The 15,388-nt window shown below is 28.6% G+C and overlaps 1 protein-coding gene across 1 annotated transcript in view; it reads right to left on the bottom strand.

The window, feature by feature from the left end:
- Positions 1-8,059, bottom strand: part of LOC105643953 (potassium transporter 7) — a 14,776-nt gene extending 6,717 nt beyond the window's left edge. Inside the window, exons 1-5 of the mRNA XM_012229195.4 lie at positions 7,473-8,059; positions 5,635-5,863; positions 5,257-5,505; positions 5,019-5,069; positions 1,868-2,128 (exon numbers count right to left, since the gene is read on the bottom strand). Coding sequence (XP_012084585.1) covers positions 1,868-2,128; positions 5,019-5,069; positions 5,257-5,505; positions 5,635-5,863; positions 7,473-7,796 — 1,114 coding nt within the window. The 5' untranslated portion in view covers positions 7,797-8,059. The remainder of the gene's footprint in view (positions 1-1,867; positions 2,129-5,018; positions 5,070-5,256; positions 5,506-5,634; positions 5,864-7,472) is intronic.
- Between the last annotated feature and the right edge of the window lie 7,329 nt (positions 8,060-15,388).

Below are 15,388 nucleotides of genomic sequence, written 5' to 3'. Positions count from 1 at the left end.
TCCTTGCTGTGAACATATCAAGACAAATTCTATAATGCCCCCCCCCCCCCCCCCATCCCATACCACCTCCCCCTCCCACCCCCCACCCCAAAAAAGCAAGATGCTATGTCCCTTTATTCATTAAGATCTGATAGACTCAAAACATTTTTCTAAACATTCAACTGAACAGAAGGATCAGAACAGAATTTCATTTTGTTCCAATTAATGCAAAAGTTGGGACTAATGACATTGGTAGCACCCCAGAAGCCAAAATCCTAAGTGCTTTTCATTCAGTTATATGAGACAAGCATGTCATTGGATAAAATCATGTTTCAGCTCAGCAGTATTATGATGTCTATAATCTCAAATTTCAATTAAAATTTAAAACATATAATAATTTCTATTTAATAGTAAAAAATTAAAATTTAACAAACACAAATTTTATAAAATATAAAACAAAAAAAAAACAAATATTTTACTTCTTTCCTATATACTGCAAAATACATCATTAGATTTTAATTAAAAGAAAAGTAGGGATATTCATAAACCACCAAAAATTGACCCAATCACCCAAACAAGTCCAAATTGATTCAAATTGTGGTTCTGAAAGTGGATGGTTCCGTTAAAGATTTATGGGGTCAAAACTGCAAAAATCAAACTAAATTGAGCTGAAAATATAAACGTTAAAACATTCAACAACAATAACTAAGCCTTAATCCCAAAAATTGGATCTTAAAACACTCATGGTATAAAAAAAAAATTGGAACTTAATATTTTCTTCTTTTTGAAATTTTTGAAATTATTATTTTTTTTATTGGAACAAAAATTTTATGTCCATAAGATTTAACTCTTAATTTTTATAGTACTAAAACACAACTTTATTTGTTCTTTTAGATTATATATATATATATATATATATATATATATATATATATATATATATATATATATATATATATATAAACAGTATAGACTATGAGAAGATGTGGTTGCACCATCCAGCACAAATGTTTTTACATGTTATATTTAGTTTAGAGAATTTTATTAATGAGTCAAGGTTATTTACTTATTTTATTTATATTTATTTTTAACTGTATAAATACTTGCATCTTTTTCAACTATATAAATACTTACTCACAGCAAGACGCTTGCAAGTCTGCTAGTTCAACCTATATGCCATCACCCTCTCTCCAACAACCTTAGTGTTTCCATCCCTCGTTTTAAGCTCTAGCTCACAGCTCTATGAAAAGTAACTCAATGTCCTCTGACAATATAACATTGAAAAGCATGCTTACAAGATTACTTTGATTCTAATTTTCATTAAGCAAAGAGGCAACAAAACAAACCAGCAAACTTACAAATTCAATTTCCAAGCCATGGAAATCTAATACTCCTACCAGCCACTTAGAAAATCGCTACGTGAACTTCAAGCCTGATTACCCTACACTCGTAGGTTATATATTCTAAAAAATAAATTGGATCTGAATCATAGTGGACACTGTCCACCAATAAAACAGGGGGGCAGTCTGTTAACAGAACAGGAAAAACAAGAGCCTTTTGATATCCATTTGTATTTGATTTTTGGTGGTGGTTGTATAATAATGAACACTATATATTGAGAAACAAGTAAAATTCACTTTTTTTGGTTTTCACATATCATAGTAACCTTTTCTCTGTAAGACATCAAGTAACAAAAACAAACATGTTTTAATAATGTTACTTCTTTAACTATCGGACAACAACAACTGAAAATGGAATTGATCTTAAATCCGCTGGTGGACTTGACTAGAAAGACAGATCCATAAACAGAAAAACAAGTAAATTGCACCTCATAGCATACAAAAAGTTGCTTTCTCGAAATGTAGTGTCTCTAGATGAGCCCATTTACCTGTTGCACAAAGAAGGCAACCTCCAAGAGCACGCCAAGCCTTGGTAGAATTCCGCTTGAAGAAGTAATAGATATGAACAGGGTTAAATGCCCTCACAACACTGCTGTCATACTTAATAAGGTTGTATATCCCCATGCTCGCAAGAAAACAAAACCATATAAACAAAGCAGGGCCCACAGCAAGTCCCACTTTACTTGTTCCAAACTTCTGTACACTGAACAAAATTACAAGAAAGGCAACTGAAATCATCACCACTTGCTCTGCACAAAGAAAAATTATAATAATAATCAATTCAACAGTAGAGCTGGTTTACCTCGATTTAGAACTAAAAATAAAAATTGTGAGCAGGTACTGTATTTATATAAGCAAAATGACAGGAGTGTGAGATTCAGCGATTTTGGTCTATCAAAAAATCTACATGACCTTAAAATCTTTGACCCATACATTAGCAAGAAAATCTATAGTTGCATGCCATAAACAATATGAAAAAAGGCAAGAGCAAAATTACTAAGTTGAATACACCTATATGACATGTAGTTAGCAAGCACTTGCAATTATGAATCATACAATCAGGAACCCAGACAACCACCATAATTTTTATAAGTGCAATTGTGAATTTCTCACTTTTAAAGGTTAGACATGTGAAAGCAGCAACTATAACAACTAAAACCTTAATCCAAGCTAGTTGGAATCGGCTATATGAAAATATATATTTTTTTCAGTCCATATGATTTTGCATTACTTCAGTAGGCATGTGCAAAGCCATAAAATAACAATCAAGAAAAATAACATGCAATGAGATGAAATGCACAATAAACGGTTGAATCTATGTTGATTATCATCTAAGAACTTAAGGCACTAGAATAAGAGTCCATATGGATACTACTGCTCTCATTGACACAAGACAATGGACCACAATACCATTACCAGTTTTCCTTCATAAATAGTCTCAAGCTCTAAAGCAATATCTTTGGTCCATTGACGGCGTGAGAAACAAGATTCAGTAGTAGATTTCATCATTATGCAGTTGCAGGATTTTTACCATTGTCACAATTGGTTACTTGGTTAACTTGGGGCTTTACCACTTTCTCCTTTGTTTTTCTCCCAGCTTACCTTGGTTGCCATAGTTCATACAAGAATCAAAAATGGAGGGAATCAAAAGGTTCTCTACTTCAGAATTTCTACATTCAATCAAACTGCATCTTGTCAAACTCCCAGTAACTCAGGTTGCTCAGCAGTCAAAAGCCACTATTTGCCAACCATATTAAACTAACACCAAGCCACCAACCTCCTCATCCCCTTAAAAATATCCCCTTTACTCCTACCTTGGATTCAAACTCCGTGAATAATGTGATTAGTTCAAGTAAAATCACAAGAAACATGGTAAGCAATCGATTCACTGCTTGTAGTATCCACGGAAGGTGAGTGAGGATACCACCAAGTTAGCAGTCTTAGGAGACACCTATATAAGTTCACCCTAAAGAGTAAGCGTGCATTTGTTTCAGAGGGTTAAAAACACTAAGAGGTGTTGACACCCAAATAAATAACTAAGGATGTGTGCTCACGAGCTACAACCTTTACATAGCTTAGTCTTGAAGCACTTCAAGAGGAACCAACATCCTGAAAAGATCATTAGGGTTTTGATGTCTTGATTTAAAAAAAAGGGTCAAAATTTTAGGATTAATGCTCCGCACATGGCAAGATCCCAACCCCTTAAAGCTTAAATCACACGATCCCAATTCCAAAAGCATCGTTTAAATATTTTTTCTGTTCTTTATTCATATTGTAATTATATAACTATATTGAAACTTTAAATATATCTTTTGAGTTTCCAACTCATGTATTACCGGTTTTTAATATTAATTATACATTTTAATTGCTAATGGAATCAATAAAGATATTGAGTTTTTCTTTTTTTTATTTTTTAAGTTATTAAATAGAGTTTAGTGTTTAAAAAAAATTAAACATTATGCTACACAGTTATATAAATAGACATAAGGTTACAAATCAATCTCTATATTCTTTAAACAAAAGGTAAAATGTAGAAACTCTTAGTAAAATTTTATCTCAAAAGGTTGTGCAATAATTTCTCATCTTTTAGAAACTTACAGCATTAATTCCAACACTTTATTCTTATGTTTTTATTTGCTTTTATATTTTTATTTTGTAGAATCTTTAATGTATTCACAATAATTGCTTGCAATACACCCTATATAAATCATTTCTTATTTTTCACATTATTTGTTAGATATTTTAACCAACAGAAAGAATGCAACTTATTTTAGATTATTGAAAAAAACAAACAGGAAGAAACTAAAATACAGCATGAAATGCAGGCTGGCTAGGGGTGTCCAAATGGGTCCGACACGCGAACACGATTCGCCTAACATGCGAAATAAACAGGTTAAGGTTGAGGTTAAACGGATTCATGTCATAAACGGGTCGTCCATTTATGACACGAATATAAACGTGTCATGTCACAGCTTAACACGTGGGTTAAGCGAGTGACCCGTTTATTTAAAAGTAAAGAGGTAAATTTAGTGTCAAATATAAATACTCCAACTAAAACCTATTTAAATTTTATTGTTGTATTAATTTTTTTATTTTAGTCATGAATCTTGAAGAATCTATGCACTTTATGTATGAAAAATTATTTCTAAATATGATTTGAATCAAATAAGTTAAAATTTAAAAATATTATAAGCAAGTTAAGTGGGTCATATACATATCAACACAAACCACTTAACCTGTTTCTGATATTAGACAGGTTACACGGGTTGTATATGGATCAACACGATCCACTTAATCTGTTTATAATATTAGGCGGGTTACACGTGTCGTATTCGTGTCACCTGCCTACTTTTTGTGTCGTGTTCGTGTCGACAAATTTGACACGATTATTAAACGGGTCGTGTTCGTGTTGACCCTAATCGTGTCGCGTGTTAGGCAAATCCATGTCCAACCCGACACGCCAACTCGTTTTGACACCTCTAACTGGCTAGCTAGTAAATTAGTATAATCCAAACATCATACCCTAAAATGAAATCCCAAACTCAGAGCTTAAGAAAAAAAATTTTCCAATTAAACCAAGAAATTAATATAAGATAAGAGACAAATGCTTACATAACAATTAACAGAGTGTAGGATTACCATGTTTAATTGCAGTCACACCAACTTTTAGACCACCAACAGCTGACAATACTGCATCAATATAAACATTATCAAGGAACGTCCACAACAAAGAAATGGTATCACAAAACAAGTTCTGCATTATAAGATAGAGTTACATAAAACATTGATTGAAAGCATCTATTTGCACCCTAGATCAGGAATTTAGAAGATCAACAAGAAACAGAGAAAGTATACAGAAAATGCAGGGATTTACAACCTGACATTGCTGGCGTAATAACCCCATCAGCTATAACCATAGATGTACCAGCAAGCACTAATATCAGAAGCATCTTTTTCAGAGTCTGTGAATTTTCAAGTCTTTCCTTGATTTTCAATGATCTCTCAAGTTCAGGTGATGGCACCTTGAGCCTGAAGCTTGATATACGGGCATCTGAAGGAAGTTGATTTGGAAGAAGACTGACCTTGGCATGCCTGCAAATAAGCGAGTACAAGGCAAAAGTGCCACCTGAAATAATTGAAGTAACAATTTCTGAATGGTCAACTCTGCACATTATGTTCTCATAATTATGGACAAGTGCAAGTTTGGAGCGGATAAAGGCTAACAGAAATTTTTGGTTCACAAGGTCCAACATACCTTCACCATCATCATTGGCCCAAAGGACAACAAGTACATATTTGATAAGGGGAATCAGGATTAAGGTATAGAGGACCAGCGATAATGCACCAAGAACGTCTTCTTCTGCGTTGATAGGTGCCTTGGTAAACATCACATCAAAGGCATATAATGGACTTGTTCCAACATCACCAAAAACAATACCAAGAGTCTGAAAAGCTAGCATAATTTTCCTTCCCATACTGAAGTCCTGCAATTAAATTCCCATGATTACGACAGCTGGCCTTTGTTTTTCAATTGCAACCTGTTCTGCATATTACTGTCTATATCGGTGTGTGTATGTAGATAGCATTGATAGCAAAACAATGCGCATCATAGAAATCTTAGAACAACCATCAAAAGCATATATATATATATATATATATATATATATATATATATATGTATGGGAAAGGTGCACAGGTAAAGAAACAAATACGATAATTGACAACAGAACAAATCCACAGTTCCCAACAAAGGACTCTGAAATCTTGAAGTTCGTCAAGAAACAACATCTGAATGGAAGATGAATGAGGCTGGATAAATATACTACTCTACCACAGGCATGCTGAGTGAAACTCTTCCAAAAAGTTAACATGACAATGCCCATCAGAACCTTTTCCAATTAACACCACTGATAAAACAATGTCCAGTTAGGAATACCAATCAAATAAAAGCCGTAACAAATGAAGTATAGGAATTACTATCTAAGAAATAGCCACAAAATTATACCAGCATGTTCATGTCATTAGTTTACTGGAAAGCAATTATTACTGCACATCATGTCTTTGCCAACATGCTGTCATTAAATTTCTTTTCTTGCTTACATTTAAGTGATGTTAGTTACAACAAAAACTTGTTTATGAAAACATATAGATAATTCAACCTAGTCCCATTCCAGAATGGTTAGAAAATACTACATGCATTAATACTTGAAATTGTTAAGAAGAAGCAGCGTTATTCTAATTATCAATTGTCAAGTTCTAAAAAAGACACCATAATTTCATATGCAGGATACAAATATGATATAATTACTTTGATCAGCAGGTGACTGTCTGAAGTGTCATTCAACTCATGACCTAAGCATCCAACAAAAGGAGGCTACTATTTATGTTCTCCCCAACACAGACGGCCTCGTCAATTTAACAAAAAGCAAACCTTTGGATTATGACCATTACTTGATTTATAAAGTGTTCCTATGAAAGCAGCCCATGGAACCGTCACATCACATTACGTCAAGCTACCCTCCTAATTCACTTATAGTAACTTTTAAGGAAATCATTGTCCCAGGAAGAAAACAAAATGGTGTCAACTTGGATATCCCAGGTTCATCATGCCTTTTGGATAAAGAAGGAAAGCATTCAGAATAGAGGACTAACCATATTGTGAAACACAAATGGTCAATCAAATCAAAAGATCGGAAGAAGAAAAGGAAAAACCAGTCATTAAATCCAATTTGGACCTTTTTGAGCAAACTTGTAACATTCTCTTACTTTATATTTTCTATCCTAAACTCCCGCAAATCCATTACAAAGAAGTTATATTGGAACTTCAGTATTGTTCTTTAATAGCTTAAACATCTGCTCTTAATGAAGCAGAGACTACATACAAGCTGCCAAATTTCAGGGCCTAAATCGTGCTCCCACTTAATTACAAGCAACAGCACACAGCCACACACACACGTCATGCACACTACGTACTTAACAGCTGTATTACAGTTAAGGTACTTAAGATCTAATTCCATACACAGCCACAAAACTGAAATGAAAAAAGCCAGCGAGCTACCAATCATCATCTAATCAAACAAATAAAATGCAGACCTCGTAGTCGTTACGCTGGGCGCCGGGGATCTCGAGGGCTTCAACGTCAAAAGAGTCTATGCGAGGACCAGTGCGGATCAAACGCTGCTCATTATTATCATCCTCTTCGTCGGAATCCACAGCAGTGCGGTGTTGAGCTGCATCTCCCTCCTCCTCATCTTCATCATCGTCATCATCCATAACTGAATCGTCATCATCTTGGAACACCCACCGCGACTCGACGGAGTCCATAGACGCCAATCTCCCGTTTATATCCGATCCTCCTCCAAAACTACCGCTACCAACACGTCCAAAACTACCGCTACCACCATTCTCCTCCGCCATCGTAGTATACAGAAGCGGAAATTTTTGAAATTTCGGGAAATTAAATATTTTCTAGGGTTTGATGAATTTTCTGAGAATGGGAAATGGAAAATTGAGATTTGGTTTTGGACAGAAAAGGCAAAAACTGTAATATATTTATGTAAACTTACACCGGACAAGCACCTAGCTTGAGTATGTGCTGAGTGTGTGATACATAGTGATCTTCATTCTTTCTTTATTTTATTTTATTTTACTTTATGCGCGCTGGTACATGGTTTTCGGCCGATATTTAATACTAGCAGTTTGCTAATCACAGAAAAAAGAGTAAAAAAAAATACCAAGATGGATAAAACTTGTATAAAAACTTTTGATAGAAAAAAAATAATAATAATTTTGCCCTGTTAAGTGTTAACTCGGGGCTAATTGACCTTTTTGGCCTAAAAACCCACCGCCTTATGAAAGTCAGCTCTAGGGATGGAAGGCGTATGCAGAATTTTAAGGCATCTGCTTGGTTTCGGTTCATTTAAAGATAATATGGATAATTATAAATTGATTTGGAAGGGGATGGATATTGAAATTATGATCCATAAGATGTATAGGTAGGGTATAAATATAAATATTTAGATATCTACTACCTGTTACCTGCTATATTAAATGGGTTTAATATGTGTACCCATGGATACCTTATTCATTTATCTATAATATCTATAATATAAATAAAAGTACAAATAAGGGGGAACATTGGGTTCTTAAACGCCGATATTAAGTTTATGAATTGATAAAAATATCATTATTAATCTTATTCTAATTATAATATCAATTTATTATTTTTATTATATTAATGTTATAAATTTAATCACATTGTAATTAAAAATTTATCCTATCATACCACTATATATATGTTTAGTTTTAATTATTTTTAGCTATCAAGAATTGTTATCTCAAGTTTTTCCTAATTTGAAATTATTGAGTTTTTAGTCATGTCTTTTTTTTTTTGGGTAAGCATAACCTTAACTCTCTCTCTATTTACAAATTAATAGAATAATTTTTATTTATAGTTCTTATAATTTAGTTTTATAGATTTATAAATTAATTGTAATTGTTCAGTAAACATGAATAATTATAAGCTTATAAGTTTTCCCTCCTGAATAGTATTATCATGAAATATATTAAAAGAGATAGACCATTTAATTAGGAAAATTTTAATTTTAATTAGATTGATTATAGTAATTTTCTTAATGGACCATTTAATTAGGAAATTTTTTTTTTTTTTTTTGAAAGAGAGAAAATTTTAATTTTAATTAGATTGATTATAGTAGTTTTCTTAATCATATTATTTTTATTAATTAGCAAATCTTGTTTCATTACTTTTCCATTACTAAGGGTCGACGAAGGGTTCTATAAAGGTCTTCGAAACGGAATTTTTTTCCGTTTCTAAGTTATAACACAAATAGATTTTTTCTTCCGTTGCTGAGGCCTCAGATTCTTAATAACGTATCAGCAACGGAAATTTTATCGATTTCTAAAGTTGTAACCAAAATTCAGAAGCTATTTTCACTGCGTATCTCCTCTCCATCACATCATTTGGTATGCTTGCACTTCTTTTTCTCTTTTCTTCCTCCCTTTTATTTTATATTTTGTTAATAAAAGTTTAAATTTTTTTTGGATTATAAGATTAATATTTGTCAAGATAATATCTTTTTTTTTATTTTTTTAGTTTTAAATATTTCGATGAAAGTAAAATGGCCATAAAAATTTTAATATTCAAATTATAATATAATAAATCATGATTTTTTTACTTGTATAGAAATTTTAAATTTTTAATATATATATATATATATATATATATATATATATATATAAGTGCGAATGAGGGAGAACATTGGGTTCCTAAAATGCCCCTACAGACTTTTAATTTTATTAGTTAATTGAAGAATAATTTAGTCTTATTCTTATTTAAAAAATCTTAATTTTATTAATATTTTATTAGTTGATTAATTAAAAATATCGTTAAAAATAATTTAGTCATATTCTAATTAGAAAACTTTTGGAATTCCTATACATGTAAAAATACTATGATTTAATATCTTATAATTTAAATATATTATAATATAAGATATTAAATTTAGTATATCGCCGGCTCTTTTTTATTAATATTATAAATTTAATCTCATTCTAATTAAGAATTTGATTTTAATCCTACCCTAATTATGATTTCAATTTATTATTTTTAATATATTAATATTATAAATTTAATCCCACTCTAATTATTAATTTTTCCTTTAATACCATCCTAATTAAGATTTTGTCTTATCATACCACTATATATACGTTTGGTTTGAATTGCTTTTGAGTTTTGACTATCAAGAATTTGTTACTCTTGACTATCGCGAATTTGTTGCTTTTGACTATCAATAATTATTACATCAAACTTTGCTAATTTGGATTTATTGAGTTCGCAATCATCTCTTCTTCTTGTGATAAGTATAATCTTAACTTTCTCCTAGTTATAAATTAATAGAATAATTTTTATTTATATTTATTAAGGATGTTCTAGCAACTATAGGAAGTTTAATCTAATTCTAAATAAAAATTATTTAAGATTTTAATTTTCTATTTAAATATAAATTCTATTGAATAAAATAATAAATATATATATATATATATATATATATATATATATATATATCTTATATAATATATAATATAATTTCTTATTTTATCTAATATAATTTATATTTAAATTAAAAATTTATATCCTTAATAATTAAATTAGCTTTATTTTTCAACCAATGAACTTAAAATTCTTGAAGTTTTATATTCTTACCATGAACTTAAAATTCTTGAAGTTTTATATTCTTACCATGTATATATATATATATATATATATATATATATATATATATATACACTAAGAAGAGCTTGCCATCTATGTGGTACTAAGTCAGATTTTATACAATTTAAGTCTGCGCCTGTATCAAACAAAGCTATATATATATATATAAACATGGTAAGAATATAAAACTTTAAAAATTTTAATTTTATTAATTGAAAAATAAAGCTAATCTAATTATTAAGATATAAATTTTATATTTAAATATAAATTCTATTAAATAGAATAATAAATTATATTATATATTATATAAGATATATATGCTAAGATTATAAAATTTTAAGAATTTTAATTTTATTAGTTGAAAAAATAAAAATAATTTTCTTTTGAATAAATAAATTCTTAGTTCGAAAAAAGTAGGGAATAAACATCATTGACTTTTGTGAATATAGTTTATATCAATTAATTGAAATTTATATTCTCTTGATAATTAATACATGCAAAATATTAGTTAATATTAAATAATGTTTAAAGTAATACAAAATGTGATAAACTAATCAAATATATAAAATTACTAATAATAATAAATTAATTAAATAAACTATATATATATATATATATATATATATATATATTATTGATATTAAATCAAATATATATTAGAAATCGTAACCGAAAAATTCTATCCAATCTTAATTAAGAATGAAAATTCTATTGTAAAGTTTTTGATTGAATCAAATATTAAATCAATTATATTTATAATTTTATTGCAAAAGGACTTAACTATTTTATATTAAAATCTAAAAATAATTAAATTAATAAATTATAAAATTGAAAATTTTTTATTTTTTTCGCATTTCCTTTTGTTCACTTTGTTAATATTATTAGTTACTTTTTGCCTCATCATTCTCTTGAATGATATTAATTATTTTATCCTTAATCCAAGTAAATTTCTTGATCAATTTTCAATTAATATAAATTTGTTAATTTTTAAAAATTTTATTTAATTCATGATTGTAATTTTTTTAATATTTAACATTTCTTTTTTTTTTTAAGTTGTTGCATATTTTTAGTTTAAAAATTTACTATACTTTGATTTTAATATTACATATATTATTATGATAATAAATGACAAATATTTAAATTATAACTCAATTGAAAATTTAATCTATCAAATAACTATATTTTCTTTGGGTACTATCAATTATTTTTTGGCTTTTATTATTAATAGTTCATTTAAGACTCTTTATTGTCAAGAGTTTCTTTGTTATTGTTGTATCGAAAACTTCTCACTTTTTTATTATTATTAATGACTGAGGTACTAATTTTTAACTTTTAATTTTTATTATTTTGATATACTATCAAAAAAAATTTTGAATTTGATTATCAATAATTTATATATGCATTTATTTTTATATATGGCGATATAGGATCAAATGGTTATTTATTTTCAACTTTATAACTATTCCATTTTGTCAAAAATCTATTGTAACAAATTATTAAAATTTTTCATCAAATACTAGATATGTATGATAGCGGTTTGCACCTATTTTTATACATGTACTAATTATAACTAAAAAATATTAAATTTTTATATTGTCTTTGTAAAAATTAATAAAAAATATATAAAAATAAATTATAAATAATCATTTTAACGGGTATGTTCAACGAGTAACAACCTGTATCGCACCTTCTTGAACACTAGTCATTAGTAAAAGAATGTATTTTAAATAAGTTTAAATTTAAATAGTTTAAGATTTATGATACCGACCCACTTGAGGGTGTTTTAAACGAATTTTGGATAAGTACGGGTAATAAAAATTTAAATGGACTCAAATGCGGTTATTTAAATGAGTACTTAAACAGGTTAAGAACGGATAGTAAAATTTTAAACGAATACAAATACTGTAATCTTCTGTACTTCACTCTTTTATTGAAGTGTCCTGTAATTTTCTACTGGTAACCTTAGATATGATGCAACGCGTTCAATCTCTTTTCATCAATAAGGTTCAGCTAATCATGTTATCCCTTAAACCAATTTGCTTCATTGAGCTAGCTTTCTTGTGTTACTCTTTTTGAATGGACTTTCATTTTGATTGGTAAGACAACTTCCATCACACACAACAATGAGTATGGAGTTGCCCATGTTAGTGTTTGATTGGAAGTTCGGCAACCCCACAAAGAAAACGTTTGTGATTTTTTATAGTTTCTGTTAGAATATTTTTAATGATCTTATTGACTGTTTTAACAGCCTCATTAGCATGTGACCTATATAGAAAAGAAATGATTATGTTTAGCCTTATGTTAATAATTGAGAAGGGAATGTTAATATTTGATCAAATAGTTAAATAAATAAAAATTAAAAGAAAAAAAATATTAAAGGAGACTGAGAGTGGAATTGGAAGAGTGAAAATTAAGAGCTTACCTCAAGAAAAATCAAGAGAGCGATAGATTTTTGAATACGAAAGTATTTAGAGACAGAGTAAGAGAAAGAGATGGAAGAGCGTTGAAAGTTCGTTTTATACTTAAATAGGTATAGGTATAGGTTTAAAAAAATTCAAAAGAAAAATATAGATATAGATAAAGAAAAAGATTAAAATTTCAAAATTATAATTAAAATTTAAAAGTATTAAGAATGCCTTGAAATTGTAGAAATATAAAAATGTACTAGTGAACAATATTATCTGTTAATTAGAAACAAATAATTGCTTTTTATAATTATGTTTAAATGCATATTAATTAATTCATATTTCTGAAATTTAACAATATTATCCAATCAAAAATTTACAAATATAAAGTAGAGAATTTAATATATATAAAAGTCAAAACAAAGAGAAAGTTTGAAAGTCTTTTCTACGTTCAACATTCTACTTTTCTTTACACTTTTTATAAAAAATTTTGTGGCACTACCTTCAACTTTTGTTTTGACCCACTTAATATTTCAATTTATAAATTTATACCTATCAATACCTATCAACTTTTGTTTTGACCCACTTAACACTTCAATTTATAAATTTATACCTATCAATACTTATTTGATCCGTTGAATATCTCCAATTATAAAATTAGATCGATTGAACACTAATTGAAAAATTAAAAATATAAAATTATTATTTTAAAAATTATATTAGTCACGTATCAAACCGACATTTTGTATGTAAAAGCCAAAAAAATCTTAAAATTTACCATTTTTGATATAAGGAGGCGTGAAATTGTTGCAAAAAATGAAATTCAAGATGTCATAAGGTCGATTTTATAATTCAGGGTGCCACAAGATGTTTTGTTAAAGTTTAGGAGCTTAATGATGTATTTGGCTACTCGATAATACTTTATCTAAGTTTCTATATACCAAATGGGGTCGACGAGATTTTATACAAAGAATGAGGCAAGAGATAAGGAAATATGCATGAAAAAAGGATGCTTACTACAGTTGAATTGAACATATATATATATATAGCTGTTTGCGCCGAAAATCCCTCCGAAGGACCCGAAAACATCTTTTTTTTGTGGTTTTTGGATAAAATATTTTTTATTTGGATATGGTGCCGATAAATCGGTCTTATAAACAATTTTGAGTCGCCACCCATTGTTTAGGCAATGGGACCGTTTTTATAAAAATGACTTCATTTTAAACCCAATTTTGTTTTAAGGCCAAATTATTTTAAAATACTGGTCAGGCACACCAATGTGATTCTGGGTAAGGGAATTGGGTACGCCGGCCCGTTGGAAGCTGACGCCCGAAAAACCGGCCTCTATTATTAACCTATGATTTCTAATTTATTTTAGTTAGAAAAGCCAAATTATTTATTTATTTGAACCCAACCCAAATAAATCGGACCGAGTTCCTATTTGGAAAATTATTTAATCGTCCCAAACAAATCTAATTATCACATAACAATTATTCAATTTAAACCAATTAAATCAAAGCAATTCAACCAAATAAATAAAAGACCCGCTCTTGCCTTATGGTTCAAGGCGGGCGACAAACCAAATCAAAAATATTAAATGGAATAAATAAATAACCCGTTCTTGCCTTATGGTTCAAGGCGGGCGACAAACCGAATCCAAAAAATTATATAAACCGATTCAAAATTAAATACAAAAATTACAAAAATAAAATCACACATAATTATTATTTAACACTAAATATACAAATTATTATTAATAAACATGTAAATTAATTTTAAACATAAATAAATTTACAAACTTAATTCTAAGCATTATAATTATTTTTATTTTCTGAATATGCAAATTATTAATAAATCTACAAATTTAATTTAATTTTTTTATTTTAAACATAAATTGTAAAGTCCAAATAAATAAACACATGAAATAAATAAACACATAATTAAACCGGATCTAAAAATATATAAATCGAATGAAAAATTAAGTCCATAAACTAATAAAAATAAAACCATTCATAATTATTACTCAATATTTAACTCATATTTTAATTTTTTAATTTTAATTTTTGCATTCAACCAAAAAAATAATAAAATTCATATGGATAAATATATAATCAGTATGATGAATAGTAATAAACAGTGCGTAAAAAGAATACAACTTAAATATAACTTAGGAAAATATAAAATGACCAAATATAAATAGACTATAATTTAAAGAAATATAAATTACTAAAAGCATAAAAATAATAAAAATACAAGAATATGTAAAAAAAATTTTAAGAAAATTACCTGATACTCAGATTGAGGATTATGAATGGATCAAAAGTCTTTTTAATCTCCTAGAAGCTTTAAATCCAAGGATTTAAGTGAGTTTT

Source organism: Jatropha curcas, chromosome 8, assembly GCF_041381405.1.
Source record: "Jatropha curcas cultivar XTBG-Jc1 chromosome 8, XTBG_Jcur_1.0, whole genome shotgun sequence".
NCBI lineage: Eukaryota > Viridiplantae > Streptophyta > Magnoliopsida > Malpighiales > Euphorbiaceae > Jatropha > Jatropha curcas.
This window is presented reverse-complemented; position numbering and strand designations above follow the sequence as displayed.